The 17,538-nt window shown below is 37.0% G+C and overlaps 3 protein-coding genes and 1 non-coding gene across 4 annotated transcripts; 2 read left to right on the top strand and 2 right to left on the bottom strand.

Moving 5' to 3' along the window:
• Positions 1-429: 429 nt before the first annotated feature.
• On the bottom strand, positions 430-4,782 carry LOC103714993 (uncharacterized). Its single transcript, XM_008802495.6, has 3 exons — positions 4,258-4,782; positions 3,805-3,942; positions 430-970 (listed from the first exon to the last, which is right to left on the bottom strand). The coding sequence occupies exons 1-3, from the start codon at positions 4,384-4,386 to the stop codon at positions 791-793; spliced, it is 447 nt and encodes a 148-aa protein (XP_008800717.4). The 5' UTR covers positions 4,387-4,782; the 3' UTR covers positions 430-790.
• Positions 4,783-6,508: 1,726 nt separating this feature from the next.
• SLP2 (Calcineurin-like metallo-phosphoesterase superfamily protein) lies at positions 6,509-8,303 on the top strand. Its single transcript, XM_008802506.6, has one exon. It carries the CDS (start codon positions 6,854-6,856, stop codon positions 8,036-8,038), a length of 1,185 nt encoding a protein of 394 aa, XP_008800728.4. The 5' UTR covers positions 6,509-6,853; the 3' UTR covers positions 8,039-8,303.
• A 1,986-nt stretch (positions 8,304-10,289) lies between these two features.
• LOC113463331 (small nucleolar RNA snoR86) lies at positions 10,290-10,416 on the bottom strand. The gene has a single exon (XR_003387418.3). It is a non-coding gene; the product is annotated as a small nucleolar RNA snoR86 (small nucleolar RNA).
• A 2,442-nt stretch (positions 10,417-12,858) lies between these two features.
• LOC108511575 (uncharacterized) lies at positions 12,859-16,321 on the top strand. Its single transcript, XM_088720204.2, has 2 exons — positions 12,859-13,003; positions 15,784-16,321. The coding sequence occupies exon 2, from the start codon at positions 15,802-15,804 to the stop codon at positions 16,009-16,011; it is 210 nt and encodes a 69-aa protein (XP_088576330.1). The 5' UTR covers positions 12,859-13,003; positions 15,784-15,801; the 3' UTR covers positions 16,012-16,321.
• Positions 16,322-17,538: the final 1,217 nt, after the last annotated feature.

Here is a 17,538-nt window from a genome sequence, read left to right as displayed (position 1 = left end):
TCATAACAGAACATGTCCTGTTCCATGGTTGTCTCTGAAGCCAAAACATGTTCACATGCTTGCAAATCATCAACATCAGTAGTTTGATTACCATAGGTTTAATGGAAGATTGAAAACCGACTAGTATCCAAATTACATACCACCAACTCAGCACTAAAACTTGCAATGCATTATTTTCTGGAATTCAATTATCAGGAATCCCATAAAAAAAAGACTCAATTGCCAAGGAACTAGTCAAAAAACAAGCACATAAACCTGTGCCCTCTTATGTCCATTAAGGGCAATTCCTTGTTCTGCTAAAGGTTTCCTCCTTAAGATTAGAAGAAATATTGCAACCATTTCTTACGAATAATCTGAAAACTGATGCAGAAGAATATCATATCCACGCAATCAAATGTAACTATTGTGGTCACAGTGGAAACACATCACTAATAGAAGATCCACACTAGTTTCAAATTTAAATAGCTTTATTTTTCAAGAAAAATCACCTGTGAGAAGCCACCTACAAAGTCTATGGCACAGACCCAATTGAAACTACTTTTTGTCTGGATACAAAGGTGGCTGATAAGTATAGATTTTAGAAGTACAGCAATGAATTATGAGTGAATGAATCGATACTTCTTCTCAAGCCACTTGATTGGGAAGGACAGTCCTGGACTTCCCATCCAGCCTGCTGCTGAAAATTCTACCAAAGATATCTCAATATTACATAGTCTATAGCCTAAAATTTTTTATGACCACATCTTGAATAATGATGCTCTGAATTATTGAAGCAAATTCAGTCAAACATTCAACTGATAGAGACAGAGGCCTTGATACGGTCAACAATGTGAGGAAGGGTTTTTATATTCTCGTCAATAGCCTGATTGACACAGGACTCCAAGTCATTCATGACACTTGTTTTAATCTGCTGGAGTTTTGCTGCTTCAAACTTGTCTTGGCATACCATCAGAGACCGGTTCATTCGTTCCTGAAGGGAAAAAAATAAATAAAGTTGCAATAATGTGAGGCTGGGAGCTGGATGTTGCAGTGTTTACATAGTTGCAGATTCATAGCATACGAATATCAAAGAAATATAATGAAAAGAAAACTAATGAAGATGTAAGTTAGAACAAAGCATCCTACAACTATAACATAACTGGCAGATGGTCCCTAGAGCATTAGACAAAGCAAATACAATTTTCATAGTCCATAAGCTGAAAATGAGATTTGCATGGATAGATCAATGATACCACTGTCCCAAGTGAAATACTATCATAAGAATTAATGATCTTGTTAAAATACAACCTCAATACTCTCCAGTCTCCACAGTACGTACTACAAGTTAAAAGTTGCAAAATTTCTTAGTCTCTTGATGCATGTCTGAACCACTGTCTGAGCATTAAACCAGAACTCATATTATTTATGAAGCTAAATCTTCTCCTATTTTGTACAACTATACTCTTTTTTTTTTTAAAACCATTCCCATTTGGGTGCATGTTCGTTGTTTTCTCATTTTTCAGAATGATGAAACTTAATGAACTGAAATATATTGGAGGATGAGATTGATTCATACATCAGCATTCAATGCTGCTAGCTTGGTACTTTTTGTAGACTCACTAAACTAATTTGATATGCTATGTTTCTCACTACCACCAGACTTTAGATTTATCAATGTGGGTTCCCTTTGACCTCTAGGCACCTGCCAAACACCTCAGTGCTAGGAGGTCTTTTGGGCCACGCACCTGCCACCTGTAGTATTTTAGAATGTTGTTTATGATTAAAAAAAAATATTTGAGTCCTAAAATTATGGAATCATGTCCCATATATCATCTTATGATCACATCTACAATGCGAGGAAAAGAAAATTAAAAGAGGGTGGAGAAATAAACTTGTCCATCTCTATGTGCATACACTCCATTTGGTTTTTGAGGCTTCAAATGCACCATTTGGGGAATTTGGATTTGGCTTGGAGGGAAATGATTTCATTACTTTTTAAATGCTAGATGAGACGAGAATTTCTAATCAGTAACATCAAGAAGAAGATGGTTTTCACTTTCTGCATTGGGGAAAGAAATAGAAGTAGCGAGGGAGGTAAGGAAGGAATGTGAGGAAGTAAAGAAGGTAAGAGATGTGTTTATACAAACTTGATATGTTTCATACAAATTTGTGATAGTCATTTATTATATACAGCTAAACGCCAAAAGGTTAGACCGATATGAGGAGCCATACTAGCCAGTACTACTACATTACCATATTATAGCTATGGTAATATTTGAATGTGATAAAATTAAAAAAATCCAAATTGTTAAGAAAATCAAATGAAACTATGTGTCAATAGTATTTAACATAATGGTGGTACATTTACTTTGGTTTCACTATCAATTACTATATTAGATTTAACATGCTTTATACTAAAGCAGGTAACCACAAGATAATGCAAGCTTTGTTATGTGGTTTTATTAAAAACCCCTTTACATCTCCCATTTCTAAAATGTTATATCTTTTACATGAAAATGAAGTAAAATAAGAATAAGGAATAATTTTTAAAATTAGAAATGAGAGCAGTAGTGCATGGATCCAACATTGATCTCATGCATGCATGTTTGGGCTTGCACAATTCAAGTAAGAAGTCCTAAAAGAATAGCACATTCAAATTGGAAAAAAAACACATCTTTTGCATAAAAATATTTTTATCAACTTTCGCAATTTCCTTACAAGGTTCGGTATGAAGGCTTAGTTGAGTTAAGTCCCGACTTCCTTACTTTCTTACAAGGTTCGCCGTACCGGTACCGAACCCCGTATCAGTGCCACACTAGCATAGTGTCGATACGGTACGGTATGGTATGGAGTTTGTTTGGCGTATCGAAGGTGTACATCCCTTCGCTCCAAATGTAGGACTACAAGTTCAATTATCTTTGGACCATCCTCTACCAAAAGTCCATATTGATTGTATGTCAAAGGCGTCAGTCAAGAAACTTTCAAAAGAGTCTTAGCACCTAAGTTTCTATGCTTGCCCCATCTTTGTTGATAGATATCTCTACATGTGTGTTTTGCTCCCATTATGGGATTTGCAGTCTCAAAACACTAAATAACTGACTTCAAGTCCCTGCACTTATTCCTTTATGCTCATTTCATACATCCATCTCTGGTGCTTACAAGTTCATGTGTATACTCTCAATTTCAAGAACATTTCCAGTTACATTCAATCCCTTCGCTATCCATTATCTATTTATACCAAAGATTCCATTCTTCATTTTTCCCATGACTTAAATTTCAGATTGACCTTTCTAGCAAGAATCTTCCACTTAGAGTGGTGCATCCACTTTGGAATCTCCTCAAAATCTCGGCCCTGCAAGAATCTTCCACTTAGAGTGGTGCATCCACTTTGGAATCTCCTCAAAATCTTCTTCTTCTTTTAATGTGAGCCACTTCTCCTTGCCCATTCTCCCACATCCATGCCTGCTTCTAGTAACTAAGCTATTGAAAGATATAATGAACCATCATCATTGCTGACATATTTTCTTACTCATGTTCTAGAGGGTCCCGGTGCCCCAAATTAACAATTATAATTTTAATTTCTGTTTTTTTTGCCTCTTTTTGAACCAAACATATGATATATCGCAATGATGAATCCCTAAACACTTAATCATTCCATCCCCCACAATCAACTCAAACCAAACCACTAATATCATGAAACAAGAATTCCTCCACATTTATCTTCACAGAAAACAACAGCAAGTATGCCAGTCAAAGAAAAATCACGAGGAACCAAAGAAACAAATTTGGTTCATTGAAGCAAAGGAAGAAGAAATCCAAGAATACCTGAAATTTGGCCATCTCATTTTGAACAATATTATTGGCATTGACAACCGGAACACTGCAACGCTCCACGCAGCTGTTGATCTCCTCCTGCCCCCGCCTCCTGTCGAAGCACTCATACGCACATTTGAAGTACGCTTGCTGCAATTCCCATTCAATTTAACAATTTGTCATACAATACAAAATAATTAAATAAATAAATGAATTCATGAACAATCATATACCACTAAAATTTTCATAAAAAAAAATAACAAAAAAATCAATATGGAAGAAGCAACTCACCAAGCTTTACAAAGAGAATCAAAAGTATAGAAATACTTCTTTAAAACAAAGAATTGGCATTTAAAAAAAGAAAATCAGAAGGTTTTAACTAAATTGAAGGAAGCAATAAATTTATGAGAGGCATAGAAGAGAATAAGATAGATGGAGGAGTGAAAGAAGAAGAAGAAAAAGTGCCTGGAAAGTGAAGTTGACGTGGTCTTGGATCGGAGAGAGCTGATCCTGCGCCGCGACGTTCACTTCCTCGAGCTTCCTTCTCAATCTATCGGATATTATTCGTTCTTCCACTGCCGCTACGTGATCCATCTCTCTGCGCTTCTCTATCTCTCTTCTTGCTGTTGTTCCCTTTCCATCAGCCGCTTTGGGAGCGAAGGGGTTCAGGGGTTTTGCGATACTTGGCTTGGAGAAGAGGATTCCGTTACGGTACTCCTCCGGAATAGTTTAAAGCTACCTTATCTGGCGTCAGACCGTTGGCCTTAAACCGCTGCACACCTAGCCCAACCTTGGCTGGTACTCAACCCGGATACACTCGAGCTCCAGGTAAGAAAAATCAAAATCTGAACAGTGCCGCAGACTAGTCGTCTCTTTTGTTGCCCAGCACTCCGGAGATGTTTTGTAGACGTCTACATCAGACGCTCTATCTGCTTTGTTGTCATTACTTTTACACGATTTGGCTGATTGTACTCATGTTAGACTTATATGAATGAATAACTGTTTTTATCCAAAAATAAAAAATAAAAAAAATCAAAATCGAGACACCAGCCCAAATCAATAACAAATCAAAATTCAAGAAAAAGCCACAGTCATTTCTTCTCTATAACCATATTTATAAATTTATATCGGTAACTTATGTACAATTCGAAGAATATTTTTTTATAAAAAAAAGAATAGTTTTTTAAATGAAGAAGCAAATGATATTTGGTAATGTACTTTTACTTGGTATGATATGTACATCAAATATATATGTGCATCTTATATAAGATTCGATTAGGTCAATTTGGATCATCAATCTCATAAATCACTGGTCTAAGCTCAGCATAATTCTAGATCAATCAAAAATTTGTAATTTAAGACTAGCCAAACATATAAAAGTCCTAGACCAACTTTTTTATAATACTATGAGAATCTATGCAGATGTGTATATAGTTCCACCTTTGCAATGCAATAGGCAGATCTTCGATACTTATGCAGAATCAAAAAATCCAAATAACATATTTTAGTTTTTTTTTTTTTTTTTAGCGAGATCGTGGATTGTTGCAAATACAGGCTGAGTCGACCGGGTCATGGTTGGCACAACCCAATATAACATCCCAAATCTCATGATGTGCAGCCATTGATTTTTGGACCACATGCTTAGGTCATGTTTATATCAATTTCAAAACATATTTTTTTTAAAAAATGGAAAATTTGTAAATTAAATGAAGAGAGAAATAGAAATTTCTTTTGACCGGGTCAATGGAGATAGGCGAGGTACCTCGTCAATAACACTTTGATTTGTTTAGTTTACCGGTCATAACAACCGCAAAAGTTGACGAAAGAATTTGGTAACGGGTACCTCGTCAATAAATCTGGCTTCTCATAAGTACCAAATATGAGTAAAGCCGGTACAATGTATCTCGGATTTGAAAAGCAAAGGATCAGTTTCTCACTCATAGCCCTCATATATCATATGGAGATCATGATAAATTGGATTGTATGTGACACTAATGAGTTATGGCATTTGTTCTAAAGGTCCTAGCGCTGTACAATTATGCAGAGGCTCAAATAGGAGCCTTTCTTATAGTTGATAAAAGAGAGGACGTATAATCTTTTGTATCAAGTTTGTTGTAAGAAAGAATGAGATTGGGGAGAGCACAAGTTGTAAGTATTTTATATCGATCAAAGGATTGTAGGGCTCAAGGTGAGAAAAGTCCCTCCACATAATATGAATCGATATACTTAGAAAGCGACATTCAAATTTTTCCATGGTGCTAATATTGTACTTCTTGTGAATTAATTATTTTATTCGTATGAGCAAATATAACATGCAAGCATTGATTAAATGTAACAAAGTATCAATTTTAATTAACAATAATAGGTTATTTGGTTTTTGGTATAAAATATTTTACATATAAAACCAATACCATATAGGAATAGGATCACATGATTTTTTTGCGAATATTATTATATATCGGACAAGAGTTAACTATTATAAAATATCACGAGCTAAAGATTACCTTATTAGACTCCTTCGATAGAATTAAACAACAAAACTGGTAGGAGGCCGGTTCCAATTCCAACCATTCTCACAACCAAATGCGAGAAATCTCAAAACTATAATTCTTCAATATTTACTTTTTAGATATACAAACATCCAAAACTTATTTCAAAACCGAAAGTGTCCTAATTTCAACAATCAAGACCTATAGACTGAGTCTCTCTTGCTAAAATCTCAAGGGAGAGGATCCGAGGTTTGGGTGAGGTGAGTAATAGGCTTCTCATAGTCAATGGGTCAACTACGATTTGTGTATGATTAGACATGAACTCAATGACTTCAAACCTCTTTGTGGAATAAAACCACACCACGCAATCTTGTTTTCCTCAAAAAAAAAAAAGTAAACAAAAAGGAAAAGTCATACATGCCAACTGAGGAAAGAGAGAAATTCCACTGATCAGACGGCCGAGAGAGAGAGTCATACATTCCTACAGCTGTACCCACAGCAAGACTGTCGGAGATGTTACCGTCGTTAGATCCTATCCGTCTATTTAACGCACTGTCCAGCGAAAATAGAGGATGGGAGAGAGAGGGAGGATCGAAATGGAGCCGTCCGACCTCACTTGCAGAGATCTCCCTCCCATCCTCTCCTCCTTCGTCGACGCTTTCGTCGACTTCTCCGTCAGCGGCCTCTTCTTCTCTAAACCTAACCCTAACCCTAACCCTAGCGCGCCGCCGGCCACCCGCCTCCCCGCCCCCGGTCGCCTCGTCTCCATCGGCGACCTCCATGGCGACCTCCCCAAGGCCCTCCAGGCCCTCTCCCTCGCCGGCCTCACCGACCCCGCCACCACCCGCTGGACCGGAGGCGGAACCGTCGCCGTCCAGGTCGGCGACGTCCTCGACCGCGGGGGCGACGAGCTCCGCCTCGTCTACCTCCTCCACAGCCTGAAGCTCCAGGCCGCCGCCGCTGGCGGTGCCCTCCACACAATCCACGGCAACCACGAGATCATGAACATTTCCGGGGACTTCCGCTACGCCACCCCCGCCGGCCTCGACGAGTTCCGCCGCTGGGCCGTCTGGTACCGCGCCGGCCTCGCCATGAAACGCCTCTGCCCCGGCGTCGAACCCCCTCCAGACCCCTTCAAAGGGATCCCCAAATCATTCCCCGGAGTCAGAAAGGAATTTTGGGAAGGAATCCGGGCCCGGTTCGCCGCCCTCCGTCCGGACGGCCCCATCGCCAGGCGCTTCCTCGCCGGAAACCAGACCGTCCTTCTCGTCGGCGACTCCGTCTTCGTCCACGGCGGCCTCCTCCAGAATCACATCCAATACGGTCTAGAGAAGATCAATGAGGAGGTGAGGGATTGGATCATGGGACTGAAGGGGAGAATCTCGCCGGTTTTCGTCAGAGGCCGGGACTCGGTGGTGTGGCTCCGGCGATTCTCCGAGGGTCTGAACTGCGACTGCCGGCAACTTGAAGGAGTGCTCGAATTGATCCCGGGGGCGAGGAGGGTGGTGATGGGGCACACGATTCAGGATCAGGGGATCAATGGAGTGTGCGAGGACCGCGCGATCCGGATCGATGTAGGCTTATCGAAAGGATGCTCGGATGGATTGCCGGAGGTCTTGGAGATCAACGGGGGCGGAGAATTGAGGATTTTGACATCGAATCCTTTGTACGCTCGACGGGTGGTCGAGGAGGAGAAGAAGGGGCTCGCACTCTTGGTTCCAGACACCAGAATGAAGGAGGTGGAGGTGAAAGCTTAGAACTCACTTCACCCAGAAATAGAAGCAATAATGAAATCGATCAACATTAGACAACCTCCTGTTGATTGGGAAATGAATACTCTCTTGTAGATTTTCAAATAATATTGTTCTAGATTTTGTTGTCAGAAGACTGGAATTGTGGAATTTTTTTTTTTGGGCTAGTCTGAATGGGTCCATGAATTCTCAGGTTGGGATCTCTCATTGACTGAGTTAATTGTTAAATAAAGCTTTAGATCAATGAAGTGGTTTCAACTATTTCTAATTTTAGATGCTTGGGTATCATGCTAATAGGAGTTGGCTGTTGGGAGATTACTTTTCACTTTTCAGCTGTTGGGATTTGGGAGTATCATCTGTCCTTGATAGCAGAAAAGAACTGAATTCAGGGTGCTGGTATTGTATAATTCATTAGACAAAGATGTGAGCTTGGTGGAGATGTGGGGCAGGTAAAAATATTTTAGTCGTTATTTATTTTTTTATTTTACTTAATCTGTTTTTGTTGTACTTGAACACAAAAGGGAAGCATTTATTTGCTTTTTTATTTTTATTATTTTTTTATGTGCAAAAGTTCTATTAGGCCCAATTGCCGCTGTTGCAGCTAGCATCCTGCTTGATGTTGTGGTGCAATACTTGATCATGAGCATTCCAAGGGACCATTCAATAAACTCAAAAGCCCTGGGCAAAGAAAGTAAGATGAAATACTCCAAAATGAAAGTCTCCTGAGTAGCTCAGCATGGAGACTTGCTTGCCATAAAGAATGCATTCCATATCAAATCAGACTGAAAACAGTCATATCTGGCATTCCGAAGAGTTTTTTTGGACATCTATGGAAGATATTACTTCGACTTTGTACCTTTTACTTTCTAATGATCTGACAGAATATACTTATTTTAGAGCTATATAATACGCCGTTTTGACAAAAAAAAAAGGATCATGTCTTTATTTGACTCAAAAAAATACAAAATTGAATATTAGAAGCATATATAGGATATAAGCTGGATTGTTAAATTTTATGAACACCAAATCAGTTGGAACAACAAGACAAAAAAAGAAGGAGCCACATTACTTAATTTTTTTTTTTAAAATCATGACTTGGTCAAGTTAAAAGATTAGGTTATTATTTTAGTAACACTTTTTTTATTTAATTTTAATATAATTATCATTATTGAATCTGTATTATCTATATATTCTTTATTATTTTTAAAAATTAAAGCATATCAAATTAAAATTAATTATAAATAAAAAATAAAGATATATTAAATTTAAATTAATTACAGATGGTTAGATTGGTAAAATATTTTTAAGTAATTTGTAAATATTAAGTTGCTTGTTTTTTAGGAATGAATTTTTAAGTGTATATCATCTAAAATATAGTAATTAAATGAATATTTTTATAAATTTGTTATTTACATATACATATCCATAAAGTTTTTTTTTCACATCTATCCATAAAAATATTTTAGCCATTGCACACAAATAATAATTTTACAAAGATATTAATACTATCTAGTATATTTTAAAGAATACACATGCAAAAAAAAAAATTATATTTACATCCAATAATTTTAAAAATTTAAGCTTACCCCTCTCAAAAAAATTTTATACAATATTTGAACTCATAACTTAATAAAATATCAGCAAATCATTAATCAAAACCTAAATATCACATCAAAAAAAAATTAAAATTAACCCAAATAACCTTAAATGACATAACAGGAACATAGCAAGATACAGGATATGTCCATCCTCATCCACCTCCCTCCCTAAAGATTTTTATAATTTATTATAAAAATATTGAAATAGTTTCATTCAACAAATTAAATACACAAAGCTCCAGGAAGAAATTCCTGTTGCAACCTGATGTTCCTCACGGATGTCACCAGTAGTTCCACTTTTAGCAAGACAAACACAAGAACCATTTTGCATAAAAAAACCCTATATTTTGGGTGCGCCAAGGGCCTAAATCCCTCACTAAATTCAATTGTATTCAAGAAAAAAAAATCACAGGCGATGCGCAATTATATTTTTTTCATAAGTTTGCCCTAACTTAAAAGACAACCGAAAACTGAATCCGATTGAGAAAAATATTAAAAACAAACTAAAAATCAAATATTAATATACGCATCAATTCATTCAAACTTGGAAATCCTAAATTTAGAAGACTGATGTAAATTAGAAAACTCGACAATCTTCTCCCTGAAAAGCAACGACGAAACTACAAAAAGAAAAACAAAGAAAAAGAGATGAAGCGAAAAATATAGCAGATTGTTCGAGGCCGTCATCAAAATAGGGATTTTTGAGAGGCACGGAGAACTGCAAATTTTATTCTCGCCAACCTTCAAAACAAAGATCATCGCCATCTCAATGTGGCGCCTTCGCTCTGCGAATTGGCTTTCTTTCCTTCTTTCATTCCTCAGATCCCAACCAAACAACAGAAAACAAAATCAAACAAATAAATACAGAGAAAGAAGACAACCGAAACAACATTGCAAAAAATATATTTCCCTTGGAGAAAATGAATCAGACTGGTATAAACTTCGATACCATCCGCCCTCCCCCAAGAAAATTAAACACAAGAAATTTGAGCGCAAAAAATAAAGGTAAAGAAGGAAGAATGGAGACCTCTCGCCGTCAAAAGCAAATGATCAGTCTCCTCCTCCTCTACTATTTATAGGAAAAAGAGGCAAGAAACCCTAACCCTAATGGTTTAAGATGTTGAGACGGAAATGCCCTTAAAGTTAGGCCTGGATTTATAAGAATATGGGCCCAAGTGTAGCATAGCGGTAGACCGGAGTACGTTGGGCTTAGACCGGGCCGAACTGCCTAGAACGGACAGCTGATAAGTGGGGGATGATAAATTAGGTTTCATGCCCAGTCTGAATCTGACCGTGGATTTAAGTAAAAGCTTTTTATTATACTTTTGATGGCAAGCAAATTAGCGTGCACTAAACATCCGCCTGGTTCACCAAAAAAAAATTCTAAGCGATGCACCACGTAGGAGGCCTCCCGATACACATGGGTAGCTTTATACAGTCCCCTGTCATTGGTTGTATATCAAGGAGTAAGGACTGCCCATCCGACTCAGAGAGTCGCTCGCAGTTCCCCTCAATCATAGAGACCGAGTCATCCTCTAAGTGGATGCACTCTGCACTCAGAGCGCACCTCCTGTAGGAGAGGTCCTCCCACGCCACCCACAGCTTCGCTCCAATGATAGAGGTATCGAAGATCCATCGATCGCCAGCCGCCACAAATTTGGAGTGGTGATCTCGAATGATAAAGCCCACCTCCCACCCCTCCCCTCTCGTCTCGCTCAGCAGCACCGCCATCAAAATTCATCTTGAGAAAGTAAAGGGGTGGGGCTCTTAGAAAACAGAGACAAACCTGGTTGCTAACTCAGCTGGATAAGAAACCCAGATGTCCCTAGCCGTTTTAGAGGAATAAGAAGTGCACTGCTGATGAACTCTAACGCATAAAGCAGGGCTCTAGACACCACCACCCTCGAATGCAGCCATATGTCCTCGAAGATAAAGATTTTTGATGACAATGATTTTTTTTTCAATTAGATTTAAGGGTTGAGATCGCTTGTGGAATTGATATTTTTTTCCTTGCAGCCTTACGTTCACATACAAAAAGATTGTTTTCATGTTTCCAAGTTGTAATATGTAAGTCATAATTGAACAGCTTTGCCATAGCATCAGGATCGTACTTTTTAGTTGATATATCTCAAATTAATATTTCATAAAATCAACTATGCAAAGATCATTATGATAGTGTTTAGCAAGAGCATAAAATTTGGAATAGGATTTTATGCCATCCACATACTATTTACAAAATGGGATATAATTAGAATAGATTATGTCTCGTTGAACCATCTTATACTTTTTTTTTTTTTTTGACATAAACTATTCCATGTCTATCTTGACATAGTTTTATGCTATTTTTTATGCTAATTTCAGCTATTTGTACCATAGATTGAAATAGCACATTATTATTTTATAAACTACCCCCCTAACAAAAAAAATAAAAACCGTGTTGACCATTATAATGATTATAACAGTCATTATTTGTCATAAAAAGCAATTTTGTAATTTTTGATATTAAAATAATCATCGAGAAAATGATTATTATTGAGGTGTTATAAAATGAAATAACAACAATAAGTTAAAAAAATAATGGTGCTATCATTCTCTTAAATTTTACTAGATAAAATAATATATTATTTAGACCGTACAATCTCTCTTAGAAGAAATTTTTAAGAGAAAAAAATGAAATTTGAAATGAATAATATTTCATCAAAAAGTATAAGCGAAAATAATGGTTTTTATTTGTGTTATATAGTCAATTAGAACAAGAAATAAAGAAGATGATGATCTTTACAATTTTTCACATTATTTACCTCAACAAATCCCCAAAGGTTGCCTAGACTTATTATAACGATTTTTTCTCTCATGGCCCAACCAAATAGAGTGAATACATATAGCAAAGTAACAAAATATTAAATTATTACTGTATAAGACATAAATTTGTATAAGATATTAAAAATATAATTTGCAAAATATTTTTGCACTAAAAATGAAAGAATTACTCTACAAGGCATCTATTTTTTTTAAAAAAAAGAGAAAAAAATCTGCAAGTCATTGAATAGTCATGGACTTATAACTTTTGATGTCAAATTAATAAAAAAAATCTGAAATATCCCATCTGAAATAAAAAACGCGAGCTAATGTTTCTGTGACGCCACGTGGCGTATGGTGTTTGTATCGTAGCAGACGCCGCATAGAAACTCCACCGGATGGCCGCATCCATTCAATTTCAGCTCCCCAAAGTCTTCTCCTCCCCCTCTTTTCTATATCTATCCTCTCCCATTCCTCCATTTTTCCTTCGCTTGGTTTGATAGTTTTGTAGATCATTCAGTGCCAAAACCAATCTTTGATTGTTGAGGATCTCCCTGGCGGACGTGGCTTACAGGTTTTCTATTTTTCCCCCCAATTTCCCACCTCTAATTGAAGGTTTTACTCTGCCTTTTGTCTACAAAAAGGCTCGATTTTTCTTGATTTTTCTTCTATGCACTTCGAATTTGAGATTTTATCACCAAAATTCTGATGTAGTTTCATGATTTCCTTGGTCGATATTGTTCTCAAAAAATTACCTACTTAATTTATCAGGCATAATAGTGAGCTCCATCTCCTAGATTCAAATGTTTCAACCATGAAAATAGCCAATATATATGAAAATAGAAAAATTCTTTATATTTTGCTTGATGGTCAAGTATGATGAATGGCATTAGTGAGATTTCATCTTGGTGACACAAAAAGCTAAATTGGGCATGGTTGTGAAAGGTGGATACTGGACATGGATGTAAATAATATGCTGGTCAAGTTCTTGGATGACTTTCATTAGAGATTCTTGACATACATACACATGAAATGGATAATATCAAATTTGACACTCAAGTTTGATGAATTGATGAAAAAAATTATCTTCGTGAACTAAATTGGGCATAGTTGTGGGAGATGGAGAAGAACACTAATCTCTTGTATCATAGCTTCCAAATTAAAAGATATCAAATGGATCCTTCCATGCGAAGTGGAGTGAACCTTGATGCAAGTATGCTGGAAATTTGGATCCTGTTCTGGTGATGAAAGGGTGCTTACTACCTAGAAATGCTGGTTTCATGAATTTGCTAGCCTTCTTCAACCTCATTTAGTTTCACAACAGGTTTAAGGTTGAGTGGAAATTGAGATGATATGGGCATGTTATTAGTTAAGGAATGCTAGTTTGGGTGGTATCATCACTTTTATGAATTTTGATAGTGGTGCCAATAAGCTAGACGGTCCCTTTATCAGAGTGGGAAAAGTAAAGGAAACTATTGATATAAGTATTTTTTTCTACCTGGGTGTTCCTCAGTTTCCTCCTTGCTTTAGGGAATAAATAGTTGTATTTTTTGCCTTGCATTATTACCTTGTAATTGATATATTATCCGGCACTTCCTTGTAAGACTGGATGAAGTGATTTTTTTTTTCTGATTAAACGTCTCTAGTGATATCTCAGTCCACTGGGTTGCTTTTGGCAGTGTTCTAGCCCTGTAGATCATCATTCTGCACTTGTCGTATCCACAAAAGAATCTTGTTGATGCTGAATTTTATGCTATTTAAGTTTGAATCCGAACTGTAAATATGGTACAATGAGGTCCCTAAAGAGCCCATATAATTATGCTAGAGCTTCTCTATTGGCACTTAAATGATACACCTAAGTTATCGGTTAGCTTTAATTTATTCAGCCCCCAGTCTTGAAAACTAAATATCTTTTTTCAGTCTTGATTCTGACCTAAACATAATGGCAATCAAAGACTTTTTCACACTTATCGGTAAGGATAAATTCTTTATGACTGGTCATATACTCAGTATAATACTCAATATAGCATTAGCTACACTATAATTCTTTTTTAAAATTATTTGGTCCTGGGTGGCTGATGTAGCAAGGATATTTGGGTGAACATTTTATGACCTCTGTGAGTATCACTTTGTATAATTGTATCAAATTCAAAGGTTGGCAAGGCAAATATTTCATTCTCAGTTGTAAGTCTTCATTCTGTAACACGAAGGAAAATGCCTTTTTATTTTTTATTTTTGTAAGTTTACTGAGAAGATTTTTTTTTCTTTGTTGACTTCATTCCTCCCCCATGTCTTCCTTCCTATTCCTTGTTCATTTCTGCCAGCAACACATAATGAACAATACCAAGGCCATTGTAAGGTTGGATGAAGTGATTGGGAAAAAAAGGCTTTTGGCAGTATTCTAGTAGCCCTTTATCATCACTCTGCACTTGTCCTATCCACCGTGTTGACACTAAACTTCGTGCTATTTAAGTTTGAAACCAAACAGTAAATATGATGCTGTCAAGCCCATGCACATCCAAAATTGTTATGCAAGAACTTCTCCATTGTCACTTAACTGATACACCTAAGTTGTGGGTTAGCTTTAATTGATTTGATCAACTCTGACCTTGAAAACCAGGTCAACTTTCATTCATTCTGACCCAGGTGTAATGAGTCGAACACTTGTTTACACTTATCAATAGGGACAAATTCTTCCGTGAGTAGTCATACACTCAGTATAATAAATTAGCATTAGCTAGTCTATAATTCTTTTTTAAACTATCTGGGCCTTCGTGGAAGAGGCAGCAAAGATATCCAAACAAATATTTTTGCGCCATGTTGCTTCATTTTGCTATGACAATTCATTTTGTTCTTTCTTGTGTTTGATATGGTTTAAGAGGTACATCACAACAAGCACAGACATTTCTCTGAGAATCTAATTGAATGCCCAATTGCACTAATTTATGAGAAACCTCTGTGCGGGTGGGAGTTGCTGAGTAGAGAGAGAAAGGAAAGAGAGAAATGGGAGGAATTGGACAAAGTTGTTGCTTCCTTAATCCTGAATTTGGTTTTCAAAATCCATCAAAAAGCTGTTTTTCCATTTCCAATAATTGGGGATTGTGCAAGTGATCAATTCTCAGGATCCCTTCTGTTTTCAATTTCTTCTGCATTGCCTCTTCGCAACTTCCACTTGCATGAGAGGACGCGCACATAAAATGGTTGGCCCTGCAAACGAGCCTAAGAAGCTCTCAAATCTTATTCCTTTTACTCAGATGGTGCTGAAAACTAAGCCAGTGTATTTAATGACTATACATAATTATTGTCTATTAGGCTGATGACTGATTACTTTCATTTTCCTTGGTCCGGACTTAGATTGCTCTTGGTGTAAAGATGTCGTCAATCAAGGGATTCAGCAGCCTTGCGCCCAAGACCAAGAACCTGATTGTCGCAGGTGGGTTGTCTGGCTTCGTCGTGGGGGTGTACTACTACACCATGAGAGCAGTTGGAAACACAGATGAGCTGCAGGTTGCAATCAACAAGTTTGAAGAAATGAAGAACAAGGAGGAGGCTGAAACGGCTGCATCACCACCTGGGTCTTGAGACTGCGACAACTTCCCTTCCAGTCAGAAAATTTTTCTTATCTTACATTGTTGCTGCTGCAAAAGCCTGCTGGAAAGGAGGTGGTCCAGTGACTGTTCTTATTGCTGCTGGATTGTTCTAAGAGAAGGAAGAGGATACGTAGCACTTAATAATGCAGATCTGTGTTCTTAACTATGGCAGCTAAATAGAGTGCAAGAGTCACTATAACTGATGGATCAAGTTTTTGACTTATAATACATGTTTTGGTTTCCTTAAAACATAATACCTGTTGGTCACTATCAGAAATAAACTGTTTTTGCCCCCTTGCTGGCCATCTCTGTGAGAACATTCTTGCTGCACAGGAATTTGCAGCATCTATAAGAAGCTCTATGCAGGAACAATAAGCCGTCGATGACGCAAACAAAGTCAGTCAGATAGCTAAAAGATAACTGGACTAGGTTGGAGTTTTCTTGCCTTGCCATTCATTCAGTACTAGGTGCTTCCATTGCGAAGCCCCTTCGATTTTGAATCCTTTGCACTCCAATAGGAGTGCTTCTTATATCGAGTTTCAGTCTCCTTCTTTCTGCTTGCCATCTAGCACCTTTGCCTTGCGATCCCGTGGGAAAAGTCAGTGATTGGTTTATATGGAGTGTGCTCCTATCTGCCTTCTTGATGTCATTTCGCAGGATGGTTTCAGAGAATAGTTACTTGGAGATGTTAATTTGAAAGTTTTTGAAAATAGCTATTTTTATAAAATATTATAATTAATAATTAATTATTTTCAAAAAGGTTTTGCATGAACAATTTTTATAAAAGGATAAGTGACATGATCTTGGGTTATGATATCATTATGATTAAGGTTTGACAATATAAGGAAACTCCAACACCTCCTCTCTTCTACAAAATCATCAACAAGAGAAAGAGAGGCGCAGAGAAGGGCTAGATTTTTTTTCTTTTTTTCTTCTCCAAGACAGAGAAAGAGAGAGAATAAGACTTGGAGACAAGTTCCTGTAACGCTGCATCCTCTTGGCTTGTACTTGCAGGAGACTCAAATCTAAGAAAAAATCTAGAAAGGTATGTGGATTGAAGCTGTGGAGGATAATAATCCTTAGAAGGTACTTTCACGAACAAAAAGAAATGTGAAACTTGATTGTGGGAATGCGATATGAGACAAATTGTTTGATTTGAACTCTATTATTTATTAGTTTATTCTTCAAAGGTTTGGATGCCTTAATGTTAATAATCAAAAATCTATTTACTTCTTGCAAATGAAATGTAGCAAAATATTAATTTCAATGAAGCTTTTTAATTTTGGATGCCTTAATGTACATGTTATTACGTTAGTTTCTCAAATATAGACAAAATATATTATTCATACCACCAGATTGCAATTACTATTTGCAAGAATTGAATATTATAATATCTTTAGTTCAAGGATAATCTTTTATTAGCTAGCAAAATCTACATGCAGCTCGCTACTCGAGAGGCTTCATTTGGGCAGACCACAGGCCGGTGCCAGAGTCTTTATATAGTATTGTGCTTTCTGAT

This window comes from Phoenix dactylifera, chromosome 4 (assembly GCF_051530095.1).
Source record: "Phoenix dactylifera cultivar Ajwa chromosome 4, Ajwa_hap1_PhDact_Kaust_v1.1, whole genome shotgun sequence".
In the NCBI taxonomy this organism is placed as follows: Eukaryota; Viridiplantae; Streptophyta; class Magnoliopsida; order Arecales; family Arecaceae; genus Phoenix; species Phoenix dactylifera.
The sequence above is the reverse complement of the archived record's forward strand: the minus strand, read 5'-3'. Positions and strand labels throughout refer to the sequence as shown.